The 13,019-nt window shown below is 39.9% G+C and overlaps 1 protein-coding gene across 1 annotated transcript in view; it reads left to right on the top strand.

Moving 5' to 3' along the window:
• cmtm4 (CKLF-like MARVEL transmembrane domain containing 4) overlaps positions 1-13,019 on the top strand; it is a 30,453-nt gene that overhangs the window by 8,871 nt on the left and 8,563 nt on the right. The window contains exon 2 of the mRNA XM_041783509.1: positions 3,437-3,613. Coding sequence (XP_041639443.1) covers positions 3,437-3,613 — 177 coding nt within the window. The remainder of the gene's footprint in view (positions 1-3,436; positions 3,614-13,019) is intronic.

Here is a 13,019-nt window from a genome sequence, read left to right as displayed (position 1 = left end):
ATTATTTCCCCTGTTTGAAATGAGAACGTGTGACAATGTTATTCAAACACAGCTTACTCTAGATAATAAAGCTGCTGTCTTTCTTACACTTGAAGATGAATGTGGCCAGGGACCCTCTTTATTTTCTTGATGTTCATCATCAGCATCACCAGGACTTTAGCTGGGTCCAGGTTTTGTCTAACCTATTGGTCATCATCTTCCAATTTAAGTTGCAGCAGCCATGGTCTTCTTTGTGATCTGTCTTTGCACTTGAAAGTCATGTGGTGTGTAAGCCAACCAAGGCCATCCATAAGGGAGGATAAAAGGGAGAGCTTTCTGGGGCCCAGCCAAACTTAGGGCACATGGAGGCCAGCAAAATCACGGTCTGTTGTAAAATTAAGCTTGTTTTCTTGATAACCTGAATAATAACCCCTCATATCAAAGCAACAAAAAAGTTTTATCTATTTATTTATGCTGTAGTTCAGTTTAGCCTGTTTTTATTTTTTTTTTACTTTTAACCCCTTTTCTGAAAACAAGATAGCCTTTTTTGGTGCTGTTAAGAATGTGGTTTGGCACACTTATAAAAACCTTCATGGCAAAGCTGATATGCACAAATGTCAGGTGCCAGAGCGTAAAGGAAATAAAATAACTTTAAGGGGAAGTAAATGTATTAATTGTTAAAAGAGGCAAAACAAGCTGAAAATTGGCACAAAGTGGTAAAATTGGAAGAGAAAGTAGTGAAAGTAGTAACATAGTTGTAAAAAGGGCTTAAAATTAGCAAAAATGGGATAACAGTGGCACAAATGGGCTAAGAAAAAGAATGAAGAAGGTAGACTGAGCAGAAAAAAATGGGTAAAGTGGTTAAAAGTGGCAACAGTAGGTTACAGAGGCAAAATATGCAACAATGGGCATCTAAAGTAGTGAGAATGAGTTTAAAAGAAGCAAAAATAGGTTAGAAGTAGCAAAAATGGGAAAACAGCAGCTAAAATTGGCTCTGAAAGGCCAAAATTGCGAAAAGCAGTTCAAAAGTGGCAACAATGGGTTACAGAGCCAAGAATATGCAAAAAGTGGTAAAATGGGTTAATGGTGGGCAAAAGCTAGAATGGGTGTCCAAAGTAGTGAAAAAAAGTCACCTATAATGCAAAGCTGACATTGTTTGCTTCTTTGAACAGTAAGGTAAGGCTGTAGCCTGCGGCCTTAGCCAAGCATAAAGCCTGATTTATGCTTCTGCGTCGCGTCGCCGACGTAGCTACACATAGCCCTCTGTGTTGACGCGGACCCCTACGCCGTAAAGACGTAAAGACTGGAAACAATAGGGGAGAGTGGAATCAGATCCAGTTTTTATTTATGTGGCTTTCCAGGAAAGGAAAAAAAGCAGCAGGGAAACCAGTCAGAGTTCAAGACACACTGAAAACCTCCACTTTTGATTTGGGATGTTCAGTGGTGTGTGTAGAAGTGGGTATGCTCATAGTTTATTGCATTAAAGGTGACATAATTGACCGGATGACACTAAGTGACAACATTCATTACCATTCATAAAGGCTCCTTCATGTGAATGACAGGTCAGTCTTATGCATACCCCTTTAAAAGTGTTACCCTTTCATTTATTGCGTGTTTTTAACCATGTTAAGAAGGATAACATTTGATAAATGCATGTGATGCAAATGTCAAAAAATCAATACGTAATTGTGTTTAATATTGCTATCACAATATCCATCAAAATAGTCATGATTATGATTATGATTTTGCCATAATTGAGCAGTCCTTATCAGTTGTATCCATGACACTTCAGATTTTACTCTGCATGCAATCTCAGAACCAGTGAGTCTAAATTTATAATGAAACAGCCTCTGGGAGCAACATAGTGGAGGGACATCAACAGCAGATTTGTTAGCTGCGCTTCTATGCAGATGCCTGTTTAAAGGATGAATAAAGCCTTAAATAGCTGTCAGATGATTGTAGAATATTTTTGCTCTTCACATGAACTTTTTCTTACTCACAACCAAAGCAGGCTGAAACAATATTTGAACACAATGGAAACCAGAACAACTCAAACAATAAAAATGTTGCCCCCAACCTACACAGTCTACAATCATTTACAGATATCTGCTTATAACTACTCTGCATTCCAAAGAGGCACTTCAAAGAAACTTAAACAAAGGATTTAGAGCCCAAAAGCCTCCACATCACATGTGTTAACTTTAATCTGTAAATGCTAAACTCTCCTTAGTTGATGCATGATTCTTTGTTATGCCATGCATCAAATCAACTTCAAAGCTTCTGTGAGGATTCTATTTTACTGGTTCATACTAAGATTACAACGATGCCTCTCTACATGGCCTCTGGATCAAACCAGACCATTAGCAACTGAACTCATTATAGTTATTTGCAATGTGTGACACTGTTGCTGCAGGGTAGATGTCTGATGACCTGATTAACAGCATGCTGCAGAAACAGTCTTGATTTACATTTATCAAGCAAAGATTGTCTATGAGTGCTTCATAAAAGAAAGCAGGAGATTTTTTTGTAAAAAAAATATACAACTAACACATTATAGGAAACTATCAGTAAAGTCATAAAAGGTACTGCTTTTTCTACAGGGGCCAACAAAAGCAAACTGCATTTCCTCACAATGGCTTTATGGAGAGAGTGACACATATAACACAACCACTGGCCCTGGTTGGAGTGCATTATGTGCTGGATAAGAGTGAAAGCTTTGCAAATGTGGCCTTAAATTGTTCTGCCATTCAGGAAAATGCCTTTTTTTCCTTTTTTTACAGCTAGAGATCCAATCATTTCTCAGCTCAAACCCATCATTATATAAATTTGTGTATCAACACTTAATGTAAACTGTCCAGCCTGGTAGACCATGCAGATCTGGCCTAAACTGGTTTGAATCTGGCTGCTAAAGGTCCAAATGTGTCACTGTGGCATTCCCTTGCTTCTGTTATGTCTCTGGGTCTCGGGGCGCTCTGAGCTAGTTAGTAATCGGTTTGCGGTTTTGTTGGGGTCTGCATGGCAGGAGAACACCTAAATAGCAGGATTCTTCCCATACTGTGGTTTGTTGATGGATGTTGGCCGGAGTGAAGCATCCTCATGGGCTGCCAGGAGCGGGGCTCTTGAGATGGTCTCATGGCCTCGGGTGTATTCATAGGACAATCACTTCATCATCTGGAAAGACCAGGATTTTAGTACTAACAAACACAAAGTTACAGACATGCCTGGACCTTAATAGGACTAATATCTAGGAGCAGTGGTATTCATAAACACTTAGAATTGTTTTATTCACTGAAATTTGAGCTATTTTTGTAGACTAAATCCAGCTGTTGGCTGCTGTAGTATTTACCTAGATATCAGTCATACAAATCAAATGTGAATGTTTACAGGGCTATTTTTTAAATGTTGGACTGATTGGATGTGTCCTTATGTCTTCATCTCCTTGATAATCTCTCCTCAGGTCCTCTCACTCATTGGATTCATCTGCATAGAGACCATCATGATGTGCTCTCCCTGTGGGGGGGTCTACTTCTTTGAGTTTGTAAGCTGCAGTGCCTTTGTGGTGACAGGAGTCCTCCTCATCATCTTCACCCTCAACCTGCACACCAAGGTGCCGCACGTCAACTGGAACCTCACGGTAGGTACAGGAACATGCAGCAAGCCAAAATACCTGATTATGTCTTCTGTTTTCTTCATTAGTTTTCATATTTTTCATATGTGGCACGTGATGCCATCAGCTAACAGATGATTGTAGGCTTAAACACTGGAGGTTAAAAGGACATTTATTTGACAAATTTTGGTGGAAGAGAAATGTGCAGTGCTTTTGGCAGCTAGACTCCATCGTGATGACTTCATCTACTTGAAGAGGTAGTGAGGCCGACGGCAGGAATAGGAAACCCCTCTATGGAGTTTAGACACTGGTGGTGGTGTTGATGAGGGATGCAGGATCAGATAAGGGGAAGAATTCTAAGAGGCTGGACCAGGACACTAATAAGGTGGCTTGGAGGAGGAGATATGCAGGATGGGATGAGCAGAAGACCTAGACTAGATGCTGATGAACTGAATGGAGGTGGCTTTGGGGGAGGAGGGTTGCAGCATCTACACTGAGACAACAGTCTGATTGTGAAAGACAGGAAAACAGATTTAACATATGATGGGTGCGAGGTTGTGGCAGAAGCTGATTAGCATAGTATTGAAGAGCGTAAATGGTGATAATCAGCGGATCACTGGAGCGGGAAGAGAGAATGGAGAAAATGGAAGAAGGGAGAGATATGATGGAGTGGTGATGAATGCATGAGTGAGAAACAGTCTTCCTGCTTAAATTTCCACTGAGCTCTGTTTTCATGAAAGTGATTCAAACTTTTGTCTCAGCTGGCTGGAAGTGTTGAGTTACATGTTGACGACAGTTAAATCATTTTTTGTTTGTTCTTTTATATTTTGACAAGGAACCTGACACATTATTACCTTGTCTGACATTTAGATAATACTGTGTTTTACTATATATTAACAGTCTTGTTAGCAGAAATCCAGAAAAGGCATTTATTAGTTCAGAAGGACTTAAGCTCATATACTGTTTGCTACCAAAAAAACCCACAAAAAAATGACTTTCTTTACCATTAACTGTACAGCATTCTTGGTTTTGTAGGTATATAAATGTTAGAATGCTTACATGCAGAGCAAAGTCACACCTGTTTATTATAAATTTGCTGTCTTTGTGTCTGATGTAGCAGTAAGAAACTGGCGGTTTAATCAGTACTAGACACCAAAAACTCGTCTTGGCAGAGAAGAAGTTTCTGAACGTCTCCTGACCAGTCTTGTCATCAATTTTATCCACCAAGTAGCCTGCCATTAACAATCTATGGCAGCAGTAATCTGTCAGCTCAAGAGTAGTGCATACGCAGATTGTCATTTTGTCTTGTCGCTCTGGTTGGCTGGTCTTGAATGTGACAGACAGAACATTCTTCAAATCCCCTTCTGAGATTTTTTTTTTAAAAGTCCTGCCCTTCCCAAATGCTTCCTGTGGGAGCTTTCCCAGATAAATGTCAAAAATATTCAACAGTTGATCTGGTGCGTCAAGTCGACTTCTAGCACACATCCCTATCAGCTGCATGACCTTTGACCTTTAATCTGTTATGATTTAATTGCAGAAGATCAATGTTGTTTAATATACTAAAATGTTTGTTACTTCACTTTTACCTGTTCAGCACATACATGTAAGCAAACATGGATATGCAAATTGATTGATAATTAATCTGAATTTGAGTAGACTGGGATATCCATCTGCTAAATCTGAAAGATTGAAAAGTTTCTTCCATGCTGACACAAAAAGTTTATCAGAGATTATGATAACACACGAGGTAGTAAGACTTTAAAATGACCTTTTGACCTGTCCTGTAAAAATCTTATGTGATTTAGTAGCTAGATACCAGATGCCAGATGCATAAAATTGATTGGGCTTGACAGATGAAACACTGGCAGCTGATATCTGTTCATGCCACATCATTTGGCTGATGGCAGGTGTTCGTAAACAGGGCTGATAACTGCTGATAATGATGTTAAACAGATGCATCGGTGCATCCCTAAATATAGGGTCCCCTGCTTCACAGGGGCTGTTGCTAATGCTTTTGCTGTACGTTTCTCCTATTGTCACCGTTCCAGTAAAAACAGTTTAATTTCAATTACAGTCATGGACAAAAATGTTGGCACCCCTGGAATTTTTCCAGAAAATACACCATTTCTCCCAGAAATTGTTGCAGTTACAAATGTTTTTTGGCATACACATGTTTATTGCCTTTATGTGCATTAGAGCAATAGAAAAAATTTAAAGAAAAAAGCCAAAATTGACATAATTTTACACAAAACTCAAAAAATGGGCTGGACAACATTGTTGGCACCCTTATAAAACTGTGGTTAAATCATTTTATTTCCAGCATGTGATGCTCATTTAAGCTCACCTGTGGCAGTAACAGGTGCTGGCGATATAAAAATCACACCTGAAGCCAGTTAGAATGTATAAAAGTTGACTCAACCTTTGTGTTGTGTGCCTGTGTGTGTCACACCAAGCATGGAGAAGAGAAAGAGGAGCCAAGAATTGTCTGAGGACTTGAGAAGCAAAATTGTGGAAAAATATGAACAATCTCAAGGTTTCAAGACCATCTCCAGAGATCTAGAAATTCCTTTGTCCACTGTGCGTAATATAATCAAGAAGTTTATAACCCATGGAACTGTGGCTAATCTCCCTGGATGTGGATGGAAGAGAAAAATTGACAAATGAATGCAACGCAGGATAGTTGGAATGGTGGATAAACATCCTCAGTCAACTTCCACACAAATTCAGGCTGTCCTACAGACTCAGGGTGCAAAAGTGTCAGCTCGACCCATACGTCGTAATCTGAATCAGATGAAGCACTATGGCAGGAGACCGAGGAGAACCCCACTGCTGACAAAGAGACATAAAAAAGCCAGACTGGAGTTAGCAAAAATGTACCTGAGTAAGCCTCAATCCTTCTGGGAGAAAATTTTGTGGACAGATGAGACTAAGATAGAGCTTTTTGGAAAAGCACGTCATTCCACTGTTTACAGAAAACGGAATGAGGCCTACAAAGAAAAGAGCACAGTACCTACAGTCAAAAATGGTGGAGGTTCAAGGATGTTTTGGGGTTATTTTGCTGCCTCTGGCACTGGGTGCCTTGACTGTGTGCAAGGAATCATGAAATCTGGAGACTATCAAAAAATTTTGGGCCGGAATGTAGGGCCTAGTGTCAGAAAGCTGGGTCTGCGTCAGAGGTCATGGGTGTTCCAGCAGGACAATGACCCCAGACATACTTCAAAAAGCACTAAGAAATGGTTGGAGACAAAGCTGGAGAGTTCTGAAGTGGCCAGCAATGAGTCCGGATCTAAATCCCATTGAACACCTATGGAGAAATCTCAAAACTGCTGTTGCAAGAAGGCACCCTTCAAATCTGAGAGATCTGGAGCAGTTTGCAAAAGAAGAGTGGTCCAAAATTCCAGTTGAGGGGTGTAAGAAGCTTGTTGATGGTTATAGGAAGCCATTGGTTTCAGTTATTATTTCCCAAGGGTGTGCAACCAAATATCAAGTTGAGGATGCCAACAATTTTGTCCGGCCCATTTTTTGAGTTTTGTGTAAAATTATGTCAATGTTGTCTTTTTCCTTTGGATTTTTTGTGTTGTTCCAATGCACATAAAGGCAATAAACACATGTATACCAAAACATTTGTTAATTGCAACAATTTCTGGGAGAAATGATGTATTTTCTGGAAAAATTCCAGGGGTGCCAACATTTTTGTCCATGACTGTATGATTGTCATTGTGATTCTCAAGTTTGAACTTGAAAAACTAAATAATTTGGTGCCAGCAGGTTATGTCTGTCATGAATGGATCCACTTGAACCTCTGTACTTGGAGGAAATAGCTTTGTATTTGACTTGACTGAGTCTGGAGCTTTTTGAGAGAGCATGCTGTTTCACTGTTACCACCAGGAAGTGCACTGTCAGCTGTAAGCAAATAAGCTGGTGGGTGTTCTCCTGCAGATGCTGTTTGCTTACACATGCACACATGTTGGTGTGCTCAGAGCTTCAGCTATGTATCTTTTACAGAGAGGAGAGTGGAAAAAAGTCACCGCAAACTGTATTTCTAGAGGCCACACACCGTACTGTACATATCGTAGTAAAATGGTGCATGTGAAGCTGGAGGTCCAAACCCAACCATAGCTATCAGATTTCTTTATGGTATCCTGGTCTCAATATTCCATCTCAAACATTAAGCCAGGGTGTGCCTGCAGCTTCTACTTTTGGGCAACAGATTAACAGTGATAGGAGAGTCAGCTCATTTAATCTGAAATCTTTGATCTTTTTGTCGACTTTTTTTTGTTTTCCTGTTGTCCTGAGGCTTGCTGGTCATCTCATGTCTTTTATCATTAATTGTTCTTTCGTTCAGGTGATAAAAAGAGTGGAAATACATAACTAAAATGTAGTGCTGGTATGTGTGTAGGCATGTGTCAAAGTAAGTTTGCCTGTGGGTTGCCATTAGACTCACAGAGGAGGTTTTTTCTGCAAAGAATTCCTTCTATGGTGGGCTGAGGTTTGGCTCATTTGTATTGTTGGAAACATGCTGTTAGAGCCAAACATACTGAGTGTTTCATATTTTGCTGCAAAAAATCATATACATTCTGAGGATATCAAATTCTGTGTGCATTTGAAAACTTCTTCGTTGGTAACTTTTGGCTAGTAAAAGACTTACAGTAAGCTCTGCTTCACTGATTTTCACAGCCTCTTCATTCTGACTTAACCAGCTAAAATCACGGCCTGTGATTCTCAGTACAGCGCCACATTTAAAGACTGTCCCCCATGCTCTACATGTCCATCAAGTTCAGAGCTGTAGTCACATTGAGCCCCTGGGAATTCCACCATGAGTAAGCGTTTCAGAGTTTTAACAAACTTTTAACCCTTCTGTTGCCTCTCTTTGTGTTTAAACTCTCCTACTGAAGCAGCCAGTCCTCCTCTGTGGAGCAAGCTGTTTAATAATGTGGTTGAGAGTCTCAGAAAGAGGGTTTTGATCGTACAATTATGTGCTATTTGATCCCATCTCCTCCAATTCACCCTCTATGATGATTTTGGCAGTGCAGAGGGGGAAACACAGGCCCTGACTCCCACTTCCCCTCTTCAGTACTGGAATAAATGCAATTTTGTGACCTTGTTTGAAGCCCTTTTTCTGACTTTTAGCTTTTGAGCTGAACTTTAGGTTTCAGCTTGCATGAATAAGCATGTATTGCACAGTCGACTAGAGATAAATGCTGAGCATTCAGTGTATTGTCTTCCTCATTTAGACCACTAAATCACTGCAGAGGGGGCTCTGGAACAGGAATGAGGTGATCCTGAGGACATGGCTGCCTAAAGGGGAGGGGGAGAGAGAAAATGGGGATATTTGTGGGGTTATTCTCCTATTAAATAGAGAACAACAGTTTGGGTACCATGCCAGGATGCCAAATACATTCTGATTGTGGGTGTTCTTGGCACAGACAGGATCTCATCCCAGTTAATGCATGAATGCACCAGGCGCTTCACACAGAAGACCACTGGTGGATACTGAATGGACCCATCTCAGACTTAAATGCTAGGCAAGTCACGCAAAGCAAATGTCAGAATCTTTAAAGTCACACAATATTTCTACTGGCTAAAGTTGATATGAAAACATGTTTTCATTTGTACATGGCACCATATTAACTCCAATAAAAAACAGTAAAAGTGAAGTTATATAATTTTTGCTACCATTGATAGTGCATTTTCAGGTGACCATATATCTCTGCCACTGCACAAACAGACATTTAAATATTTGACACTGAAAATGAAGTCCATCTCTGGGCGCCAGATTCCCGGTCTTGGCGCATGTTTACCACTCTCTCTCCTCACATTTCCTGCCTTTCTACAGCTGTCCTGTCAGATACAGGCAAATGTTTGCAGGGTATTTATGCAATTTAGTTTAGTGTTTACATGCAATTTTTGGTAATTAAAACAAAAAAATACCAGCGGTGCAAATCACCTGTTTCATCACGATACAAAATGATACGCTATTTTGGAAAACAATATAATATTTTCCGATGTACAAAATCTGCCATGATGCGATTCCGATACAATTCAATAATAGAGCTATGACAGATATCAGAAAGAAATCTCTTCTAACAAAAAAACTACATTTAACTGTCTGAGACTATTTTTTCAATGTTGCAGATGTTGTTTTTTTAGTAACTTAAAATTAAGGGCCCCAATTACCTTTGAACTGTAAACATAACTACGGATATTAAAACTTGTTGGTTTTAAAACAGCAAACATTTTCAGTTAGAAGCGTTTTTATTTTATTTCCTGTACTCTTATCAATCTAAACCACCAGTATTTACTTTAACTGCAACCTTTCATAATTGTGATCGGGTCTTTTGGCCTGTTTTCCTATTTTATATTTTTTCTTGAACTCATTATTACATTGTTACACCCCTAGAAATTCCCTATATTGGGTGCCTAGGACTTTCATTTTGGTTGCTGTGGTTTTAAAACTGGTGTTAATACTGTTTGATTTTACACTGAGGTAAAACAAAATGCCAGTATCATGATAAATCCATGCAAAATATCTTTTTCTTTATATTTCTGACAAATTTATGTCACTAACAGTCATACTGCTTTGGCTAGTTGCATCTCCTGTTTTTTCTGTATGGACCAAAATCCCTCATCCTACGTTTTCTGCTGAATTAGAAGAAATTATAAGGGGTGAATACAAGTCTAGAATGATGAATTATATTTGACCCTGATTTATTCATTCAATTCAATTCATTTTAAGCATCAAAGCATCCTTTCAGAACCTGCTTTAATTGAACTTACAGTCAATACAAGTATAAAAGCAAAGGATTAAGATTCCTGATTGATTTCACTCCACTTGCTTAAAGTCATGCATGTTGTGTAAAAGTCCAGTGTGTTAATACATCCTTGTTTCCCAGTTTGACCTCGTGTTATTCTCTCTTCAATGATCTACATCTCTGTGCTGAATCTGCACCCACAGCTGAGGTTTGTGGTTATTACTAGCTGAAGACATTAATCTATCATCACTTCAGACCAGAGACCACTTTGCTCTTGTTTTATTTACTTTACCTGAAAGGAGAATCCAATAAAAGCATCCCGGGTTTGGACAGCTGAAGTGTACCACCCAAGCAGACAAAAGACATTAAATGCTTTCCTGCTATCTTTATTTGTCTTCCTGGAAAAATGGTGCATGGATGTGAATGCCAAAGAGACATTTACCACTGTATGAAGCTTCTGGTTCTCTGTGACTCACTGCTGATGTCAGGGGAATTGATTTTATAATTAGAGTTCAGCCTTATATTCTAAGGTTTCCATAGCTGCAGTCCAGTGAGGCTTTCAAGCTGCTATCTTAATGGCATAAAAGTAATGTAGGTCTATATAGAAAAAAGGAATATTGTGGCTGTATATACTATACCCTCTTTAAAACCAGCCCCTTTTATGGCCAAACCTAAACCTAAAATAAACTGCCAAAACGTATGTGGTCCTGAATGTAACCTCATTTGCAAGTTTTTTTCTTTTTTTCTGGGGAGGATTGAGTTCTTTATTTATTCAGTGAGTGACTAGTTGAATTTCTTCTTTTTTTTTTTTAAAGATTTATTTTTGGGCTTTTTTTGTGCCTTTATCTGAGAGAGGACAGTGGATAGAGTCAGAAACAGGGAAGAGAGCGGGGGGGGGACATGCAGGAAATAGTGCCACGGGCCGGATTCAAACCTGGGTCGCCTGCGTACATGGTGCGCGCCTTAACCACTCAACTACTGGCGTGCCCCTGACTAGTTGAATTTTAACACAAAAACTTGAGCTGCATTTGTGAATGCAAACAGCCTGAATTTCCTTCTATCCTCATTGCGAAGTGCCCAATGAAGTCAGGGTAAGGTAGGGTTTTAACAGCAGAAAATATTCAAGAAACTCACTACAAGTGAGATAGTGGGACGATTACATTAACATATACCTTTGGGATCATTATGCATGTAGTGAAGCTTTTGTGTGCTTCAAGTTCAGAGCTAATAAAAAAGTATTGCCATGAAGACAAAAGAACACTCTAAGCAACTCAGAGAAAAAATATTCTACTTATATTTATATTAGAAAATTTAAGTCAGGGATGGATACACAAAAATCTAAGGCACTGAACATCCTCCTGAGGTCAATTAAATCCTTTATCAAGAAATGGAAGTAATGTTGTGTAAATCTGCCTAGATCAGGCTGTCCTCACAAACTAAATGAGTGTGCAAGAGGGAGACTACTGAAAGAGGCTACCTAGACATCTATGACAACTCTGAAGGAGTTACAAGCTTCAGAGATGGGAGAGACTCTGCATACAGCTGTTACCCAGGTACTTCACCAGTTAAATCTTTATGGGGGAGCGGCAGAGAATCCACTATTGAAGAAAACTCCGATTAAACCTTAACTAGAGGGAGCGCACTGGTAGTCAAGTGGCCAAGGCCCGCACCATGTACGCGGGCGGCCCGGGTTCAAGTCCGGCCTATGGCGCCATTTCCCGCATGTCTCTCCCCGCTCTCTTCCCTGTTTCCGAGTCCATCCACTGTCCTCCTCTATCTAATAAAGGCACGAAAAGGCCCAACAATAAATCTTTGAAACAAAAAAAATCTTGACTAGAGTCCACTAAAAGGCATGTGGGAGACTCCATGGCCAAGTGGGAGAAAGTTCTTTGGTCTGATGAGACCAAAATGGTGGTTTTTTTTGGCTATCAGACAAGACGTTATGCTTGGCAGATACCAAACACTGCACATCACCACAAACACACCATCCCCACTGTGAAGCACGGTGGTGGCAGTATCACGCTGTGGGGATGCTTCTCTGCAGCCAGCCCTGGAAGGCTTTTAAATGTAGAGGGGAAAAATAAATGCTGCAAAATATAGGAAAATAATTGAGGACAATTTTGTTCAGTCTGCAATAGATCTACAGCTTGGGAAAATATTTACTTTCCAGCAAGACACTGATCCAAAGCATACAGCCAAAGCAATGCAGAAATAGTTAAAAGACAACAAGGTGAATGTTCTGGAGTGGCAAAGCCCAGACCTCAGTCTAACAGAGAATTTGTGGCTGGACCTGGAATGTGTTCATGCCCTGTCCCCGTGCAACCTGACAGAGCGTGAGCAATTTGAAAAAAGATTTGGAGTTTCAAGAGGTTTCAAGAAGATATCCACACAGACTCAGTGCTGTGATTGCAGCAAAAGGTGAATCTACTACATACTGACTTTAAGGGGGTAAAAATAAATGCAGTCACTCATTTTACATTACATATTTTGTTTGACATTTTGTAGAAATCTGTTTTCACTTTGAAATTAAAGTGCAAGTGAACCCCCAACTCAAAGCTAACTCCTCTCTCTTCAGAATTTTGAAAAATGCACAGAAAATGGGTAGTTTGATACTGAGAGGGGGGAGGGGAAAAGGACAAGGATTCCAGATGAGGTGGGAGTGACACTGACGTCCTCTTGCC

Source organism: Cheilinus undulatus, linkage group 1 (assembly GCF_018320785.1).
Source record: "Cheilinus undulatus linkage group 1, ASM1832078v1, whole genome shotgun sequence".
Taxonomy (NCBI): domain Eukaryota; kingdom Metazoa; phylum Chordata; class Actinopteri; order Labriformes; family Labridae; genus Cheilinus; species Cheilinus undulatus.
This window is presented reverse-complemented; position numbering and strand designations above follow the sequence as displayed.